The sequence below is a fragment of the Toxorhynchites rutilus genome, chromosome 2, assembly GCF_029784135.1.
Source record: "Toxorhynchites rutilus septentrionalis strain SRP chromosome 2, ASM2978413v1, whole genome shotgun sequence".
In the NCBI taxonomy this organism is placed as follows: Eukaryota; Metazoa; Arthropoda; class Insecta; order Diptera; family Culicidae; genus Toxorhynchites; species Toxorhynchites rutilus.
The window spans coordinates 325,051,545-325,060,334 of record NC_073745.1 but is presented as its reverse complement, the minus strand read 5'-3'; the positions used below and the strand labels follow the sequence as shown (position 1 = coordinate 325,060,334).

The 8,790-nt window shown below is 39.6% G+C and overlaps 1 protein-coding gene across 1 annotated transcript; it reads right to left on the bottom strand.

The window, feature by feature from the left end:
• Nucleotides 1-1,810: 1,810 nt before the first annotated feature.
• On the bottom strand, nucleotides 1,811-3,176 carry LOC129768783 (syntaxin-8). The gene is made up of 3 exons (XM_055770659.1): nucleotides 2,970-3,176; nucleotides 2,366-2,877; nucleotides 1,811-2,299 (listed from the first exon to the last, which is right to left on the bottom strand). Exons 1-3 carry the CDS (start codon nucleotides 2,999-3,001, stop codon nucleotides 2,136-2,138), a joined length of 708 nt encoding a protein of 235 aa, XP_055626634.1. The 5' UTR covers nucleotides 3,002-3,176; the 3' UTR covers nucleotides 1,811-2,135.
• Nucleotides 3,177-8,790: the final 5,614 nt, after the last annotated feature.

Here is an 8,790-nt window from a genome sequence, read left to right as displayed (position 1 = left end):
TCGTCAATATTGGGCCTGATTCTCGAATACACTTCACGGTGGAAACGAAATAAACGGCACGCCATTGAACTACGTTTTACGATTTAGTGAAGTGTCGAAGATAATGATGAATTTTCAGGCAGAATGAGTCATGAGAATGAAAAATCATTAATGAAAATTAACTTCTTCGTATCAAACTGGTGTTGAATGTGAGTGGAAAACTTTGTTTTCTTCATGTGGTATAATAATCTCATACAAAAATTTCATCTGAAGATAATTTGATATTATAATGATAAGTTTAGTGGGAAACTAATCTCGTATCCAGATGTCGACACCGTACCGTTGTCATCGCGAATACGTTTCATTCCGTTTCCACCGTGAAGTGTATTCGTAGTGTATTCGAGAATCAGGCCCATTATCTTCGACACTTCACTAACTCATGAAACGTAGGGCCTGATTCTCGAATACACTACGAATACACTTCACGGTGGAAACGGTATGAAACGCATTCGCGATGACAACGGTACGGTGTCGACATCTGGATGCGAGATTAATTTCCCACCAAATCTATCATTATAATATCAAATTATCTTCAGATTAAATTTTTGTATGAGATTATTATATCACATGAAGAAAACAAAGTTTTCCACTCATTAAACACCAGTTTGATACGAAGATGGTAATTTTCATTAATGATTTTTTATTTGAAAAGTGCTCATACTGCCTGAAAACTCATCATTAGCTTCGACACTTCACTAACTCGTAAAACGTAGTTCAATGGAGTGCTGTTTATTTCGTTTCCACCGTGAAGTGTATTCGAGAATCAGGCAAATCATCACTTTCACCGCAGCGCTGCCTAGGTGTAGATCTGTACGTTAGATCGCCAATTTTTCCACCACAGCAAAAGTCGATCTCGATCGGATTGTGAAATTTCTAAACTCGCGCGAGTTCCGCAATGTGGGTGAAGCAATTTGATTTTTTATAATTTGTGTGCTGGGGAAGAGCTTATGTGAAATTAGGAATGTTTTTGGGCTTTTTAGTGATTGGAAACATTCCGATCGAACATTCAATTTTCGCAAATTCATGCATTGTTTCCGGGTCGAAAGTGGCGTCAACACATTGCAAGCCAGATGGTAAGATTTTTTCCAACAGTGAGTTCATTGGATGTTAAAAATAAAATTCGTTCCGCTGCGATTGCTATAGTGGCCGCTAACACAGTCGATTTGGAATTTTTGTTACCGTTTTGCGAGAGGAGCTGCATGATACAATTTGGGATTATTCATAAGTTATTTCTAGATGACAACTCTTGGTGTATTCCTACGTGTTTCCGGTTATGTTCCCGACATTGTTGAGCGAGCACTGGAGAACACAACACAACATCCGAGCAAGTTCTGCTATACTCTGGTATTCGAGAGGAAAACGTATCTCGTGAGTGAGAAGGTGGGTTCCTGAAGGAATAATTACCGCCATAATTAAAACACGGTCCAGTGTTACGCGTCAGCGGAAGCTGCCAATTTTCAGAAGGAAGTTAGTCAGTTGAACAATGTGGTTTACAATCATATAGGTTACCATACCCGTATTCTTAGGATCAGCAGCATCGGAAGGTATTGAGAACAATTGGAGTGAATCCAGGACTCTGGATAATTCAATAGCAAGCATATCGAATTTGAATAATGTATGGTCCGGAAAATCCGTTCCCGAGAAATTTTTCGTGTCGGTAAGGTTGTACTGGAACTGTCATCTTAAAATTTCTCCTCATAATGATATTCACAACATTTGAGAAAAAAATTAAATGTGTCCAAGAAAATGATTATATCAGTCACTGTAGATAATGATTTCCTCTGCGAACTATATGAGTGTCGTATTCTTGTATGTTCAAAAATAACACTATTCTTTAAAATTGAAATATGTATTGTTATTTTTCGTTTCAATTGATCATTATTATCCTGGCGACAGGCGAATATATACATGGAATTTGACCAATAAACATTAAAACATAATGTTCTCTATCTATGGTATATGAAATTTGCAATCTCGTCTTATAATATAAACATACAAGGTTTACGATGCTTATGTTTCGCATATATTGACACTGTTCCAGATCCATATCCTGGCCATCGCAAATAACTATTGCATGAAAAGTAGAAATCCAAAAACTAGCTCAAAATAGCTACGATGATTATAGCCGCCGCTAAAATCCCAATCACCGTCCAATATCCACAAGTGGAATCCAGTTCGGTCACCGTTTCTATCTGGCGTGTTTCCCGATTCATGCGCCCGTCCGTCGTTTCCATTGTTACCGCCAGGTTATCTAGAATTTCTGCAACAAAAAAAAACGCTGATAGCATGCCCATGACTCAAGAGAACGCTCACAAAATTAGTTTACCATTGTGTTGATCGACTTCGGTGCCAATTCTCGATGCCAGTTCCTTTTGTCTGGAAATCACCTTCGAGAGTGCCTCCAAACCCTCATTCTGATCCTCCAACAATCTCGTCTGATGGGCTCTCAAATCCGCGACGGTGTAACTCGATTCCGGTTTAATCAGCGCCGGATCGTCATCATCATCGAACAGTCGGGAACTGCCGGATGCAAATAGGCTTGTTCTCTCCACCTGAGCCTCCACAGTGTTAAATTGCCTTTGCAGCTGGACCAACTTGGTCTGCAGCGCCTCCAGCTGCCGCTGTCTACGTTCCGCTTCGGCGGAAGTAAGCGAGCTAGAGGTGTAGCCTAGCTTCTTGCTCAACTGCTCGAGCTCGGATCCGAACTGCTTTATCCGCACCCGAATCTGACCGGAGATGGACGAATATTCTCGTGAAAGAGAATTTTCACGATTCCGTGCCACCAGCTGTGATTGGATTTCGTTGCTCAGCCGCTCACAGGCATCCAGGTCGCTGAGCCTGATATCGCAGTTATCAGAAGAAAATGACATTTTCAAATTGAGACCCAGGACATACGGGTCATTTGCGTAGGCGTATAGGAATGTACTTACCAGGGATCGCCATCGATGTTTATAAGCGCCATAACAATGGCTTATTTGTTTTTCTTCTTGAAATATTCAACAGCGTAAAATTATGAGTCCAAGGAAAATGAGTAATCTAATTTATACATTCTACGTTTCAAGCTGATAAGGGAACAACAGGCGCTAGCAAAACAAACCAGTTAATTATACTGCTTTTGTTTTTTGGTTACTGCTTTGACAGTTCGTGTTTATACATACACGAAAAACGTAGACAACTCATTTTTGGTTCAAGATATCATTTTGTGAATTAGAAAATCTAATTCAATTTTTGACGTGGGACTACGTCTAACCGGAGTATAATGGGGGTAAAATGAAAACCTAAGCACAGAACATGCAGGAAAAAAAGAAAGATTCCGAATGCTTATAACTCGAACATTCCTTACTGGATCGGAAAGATGTTTGCATCAATTGATAGGAAATATTTCTACGCTTCTATCGCAATTAATAAAATGTTATTTTTCATTAGATAAACAATTGTAAAACTGTAAAATGTTAAGCGTTATCTAAACGCTCTAACTACCTCGTTTTGATTGGCTCAATTTACGGTCTCCCTAACAAAACCAAGCAACCTTGGAGAAATCGGCATTGCAAATACATGAAATTCGGGGGTATTTTCGTTCCGACTGAAATGTGTTTCGCTAACACAGACTTCAAATCCATGGAGTGTAGGGAAATTGGCATTGCAAATTCATGCAGATCGGGGGTATTTTTGTTTCGACTGAAATGTGTTTCCCCAACACAGACATCAGAACCAAAGTGTCTGAGGAAATTGGCATTGCAAATTCATACAAGTCGGATGCATTTTTGAAGAAATTGAAAAAATAATCATAAACGCGACGTGATCGAGCTCAAGTAGAAACAGTTCCGGTAGATCGAGAGGTGGTGTTGATGATTTCATCCCAGGAAGAAGATTTCAAATCGGAGTCATCTGTTGAATGGGTCTTGGACTCAGGAGCTAGTCGTCATATGGCAAATGATGAGCGCTATTTCTACGAATTTATGGAGTTCGAAACTCCACTCGTTATTGAAAGTGCGAAGAAAGGTGAAAAGCTTGTTGCTACTAAAGAAGGCACAGTGAAGGCGAAAACATCTGTTGATGATGATAATCTCCCATTGTCCTTAGGAAATGTTCTGTATGTGAAGAATCTCAGCTTCAATTTGTTGTCGTTATCGCGATTATTGAAAGCGTGAGTCAAAGTAGTGTTCCATCCGGAACGAGCAGTGTTATCTAGAAACGGCAAGATAATAGCTGTGGCGCAATTGCGAGGAAATTTGTTCTTCCTCAAGATGCTGTGTATGACGTCAGAGTTAGCTATGGTCACGAGAGTTTCTGAGTTGCATTTATGGCATAAACGATTCGGCCATCTGAGCTACAAGAATTTGGTACGAATGAAGCAAAAAGGAATAGTAAGTGGAATCGGAGAAATTAAGAATGGAGCTGAATTTTGCGAGTTTTGTGCAGAGGGCAAGATGATCCGTTTGCCATTCAACAAGAATCGACCGAAAACAACAAGACCATTGGAACGTGTCCATACGGATGTTTGCGGCCAGATAACACCAACAACAGTAGATGGGTGCCAGTACTTCGTGTCATTCATTGATGATTATACACACTTTGCTGTGGTATATTTAATGAAGCACAAGCACCAAGTCTTTGATTATTTCAAAGTATACGAGGCTATGGCGACGGCGAAATTCGGGAAGAAGATCGAAAACTTAAGATGTGATCTTGGAAAAGAATATTTTTCGAACGAGCAGCATTCGTACTATATAAAACAAGGGATCCAAGTTGAGTCAACTGGCGCTATAGCTATGGCAGAGAAGGAGGAGACTAAACGTGTCAAGCATATAGATGTAAAGTTCCACTTCATTCGAGAAAAAGATCGGATTGGAGACCATCAACTGAGAGGGGGTGAAGAAATAAATCATAGTTGCAGGTGATTTCTGTAGCCATGGTGTTGTTAGTCGTAGTCAAGAATGTAATTTTTTCCGTTATTAATAAACCAGACTTTGTATCGAATGTAGAGTTTATCGCAGCTATTTCTCAATCATTCCTGGTTCTCACCACTATTTACGGCTTCTCCTTCAGTCTCCAATTTTCTCCATCCTTCCCGTATTTCTGACCTGTCAAATCTCTCGTCTATTCAACCAAGGGTCTACACTCGCAGGTATGAATCTTATCGATTATCAAGATTCATAGAAATTGTGAGGATATAAAAAGAATGTATATAATAATGAACCCTACACCCCACCCTTTCTTTAAACAGAAAACCACGAATAATATCAATAAATAAACTGTTTCTTTAGTAAACAGAACGTATTCCATTAGTTACAAGGCCTTCTATAAAATATCGACTCCAGCTCTCTTATTTCTTACAGATCCTACATTATTGTCTGTCTTCACTAATACAATGGTCTTCATTTCCCTAATACCTGATAATCGACTTGTATCCCACTTGGTCTTGCCGGTTCCCTGATGTCCGCATACTGCCTCTCCTCACCTTTCCTCATTTGATCTTTATTTGTATTGATTTGATATTCAATTTTGACTGGGGGAGTCGAAGTATGGTACTGAAGTTTCAACTGGGATGATGATTTTCCCGTTGTGGTGTGATTGAAAACGTGAAACATTCACAGATACTTACGCAGTACCGTTCGCTCTATCAAGTTAATTCTTAACATACATCATGTTACATAACGAACAAGACCACGTCGTGCTATACTCCTTCTTTTTCAAAGACACTAGCGTTTCAAGAGTGGCATGCTCTAGAACCAAACCGTCCTTTCAAGGACTCTAACCATTACGAAAATCACTTCTCCTCGGACAGTGTCGCAAAATAGAATACATAGATTCGTTACAAAACAGCATCCACCGGCAATCCGAAACTAGTACAAACACCACACCACTGCATTCAAGCAATCGACCGGCAACTTGCCACGTCTACAACTACTGCATTTAAACAAACGACTGGCATCCCGCCACGTTCACAAATACTGCATTTAAGCAAATGACTGGCATCCCGCCACGTCCACAAATACTGCATTTAAGCAAACGACTGGCATCCCGCCACGTCCACAAATACTGAATTTAAGCAAACGACTAGCATCCCGCCACGTCCACAAATACTGCATTTAAGCAAACGACTGGCACCCCGCCACGTCCACAAATACTGCATTTAAGCAAACGACTGGCATCCCGCCACGTCCACAAATACTGCATTTCAGCAAATGACTGGCATCCCGCCACGTCCACAAATACTGCATTTAAGCAAACGACTTTGGAGGTCATGGTCGACTATCCGCCACAGTCATGAATCGTTACCATCAGACAAACGACAGGTGATCCGCCACCGTGGCAACAGACTATTACACAGGCAATGATTAGCATGCTGCCAACCATAAATTATTGTCAGCAGACAATCAACCAGAAATACGCTATGGGCACAACAACAACAAAAAATACAAAATTCCAAATACCAATTCCAAAATAGTAGTCGCCAACGGTCGTAATTTTCAATGGTTATTCTCGCAGTTCATCTATTTTCTTTCACCGTCATTGAGTTCCACAATTTTGCGTTCTTCTTCTACATGCAATTCTAGGAATTTTCATCTATTACGAACGGGTATCTACAACAACAACAATATTAATTATTCAAGTTATCGGAACTTACTTCGGTTATCTATCCCATCCTCGTCGCCAATTGTAGAGTTTATCGCAGCTATTTCTCAATCATTCCTGGTTCTCACCACTATTTACGGCTTCTCCTTCATCTCTGACCTGTCAAATCTCTCGTCTATTCAACCAAGGGTCTACACTCGCAGGTATGAATCTTATCGATTATCAAGATTCATAGAAATTGTGAGGATATAAAAAGAATGTATATAATAATGAACCCTACATCGAACACACGTCTTTCTTCAACAATTTTTGTTCCGACTGAAATGTGTTTGCCTAACACAGACTTCAAAACCAAGATGTCTGGGCAAATCGGCTTTGCAATAAATACCTACTGCGAGTATTTTTGTACTCGCTTGCTTTTGTGTAAACTAGAATAAGTTTCCTTAACACGGTCTCCTAAACTTAGGGACCTGGGAAAATCGTACAGACACTAGAGACGAATGAACTTTCAGGTTTAAATCCTCTATAGTATAAAAGTATAAGTTGAAGTTGTTGATAGCAAGCCGGAGGTACCGCAAGCCGGAGGTACCTCTGCACCCGCATGTTTTTTTTTGCATTCCGAAATGTGTTTTCCCAACACGGATTACAAGAACGGGTACGAACATAACGCTTTGGCTCGGTTATTCAAGATTGCATTGAAGAATATGCCTTCATATCTTCTGCTCACTGAAATGATTGCTAAGTTTAGGTAGTCCCACGTCAACCTTGCGGTTATATTATAGATATAACCCACCCATTTTTTTTAAAAATAGTTTCGAAAATTGACTTTTGTACTATACATATCTAGTCATTTAAGAATATACTTTTCAATACAACGGTTATAAAATAAGAACTGTTTTCTCTGATAACGAGTTTTAAGGTAATTCTACTATGTCCTGTGCCTTCACCGGTTCCCGGAACAAATGGCCGCAGAAAACAACTGCAACAGAAACCATCACTGAGAAAAAGCGCTAGAAAAATTGTGGCGCGATGTTGCTTTTCAAAACAAAAATTAACTGGATCGTATCCTATGTTTCAAACTAATCGGGCAATCAGTGGAACACAGGTTTGCGTGCGAGAAACCGCTGTTCCAACGGCGGATCGGCGGTGGACTCGGATCGCGTCATCTCAATTCCTTATCGTCTTTCAATGAGGACTTCGTCCCCATTGCATTGGACTTAGAATAAATAACGAAAAACGAAAACGAGAAAATAAATTTATAATAGAAATGTTGTATATATATTATATTATACACATAATGTTTTTCCCGCACCACAATATTTCAAGCCTACTACACTTTTTTGTTGTTTCTGATGCAGTTGTTTGCTGCCGCGATTTATTCCGGTCACGGCTTTCACCATTCATTCAAATTTGAATGAACCAATTATCAAACAGTTCAGTACCTCTGAAGCTTTCACGTTAACGTACCGCACAAATGCTATTCGCGATGAAGATACCAAACGAGGAATAAAACCTGCACCAGAACGAATGTTTGGATGCATATGTGCTGAAGAATTTGTACTCTTGACTTCTAGAGGCGTTCCTAGAGGAACATCGCAGTCTCAACGCAGTATTGCTTGGGTCATGTTTTTTATCAGTACTTAGTTGAAATTTCTATGGCAAATAACAAGCCTTTAAAACATTCTGAGTGACAAGCTCTAGAATGTGCGTGTACCAGTGTAGGTCGGAAGAACTTTTTTGACGAGAAATCTTCCGATCTTGAACACTGACTCACGTTTTATAATATTCCACAAAAAGTAATTTAATCAATGGTTTTGAAATGCAAAAATAATATCAATATTCATAACATCTCCGTGGACAAGCGTGGACAAAAATGTCCACGCTTGTCCACGGAGAGGAGGGAGAGGTTGTAGATAATGTCCAAATGGACAAGTTAAACACATAATTTAAAAAAAAATCACATCTGTATTTAACAATAAATGAAATTTATTCTTCATTTCCTAGAAATTTATTGGTATTTATCAATAAAATGGTTGTGCTCCCCGGACGAAAATCCATATTTTTTATATCGTTGAACTTCTTTGCAGAAATGTGTATCCTAATAGTAACGCAGAGCGATCGATTTATTTTCATTGGTTTGAGATGATAATGCCGCAATGACAGGACGAAGAC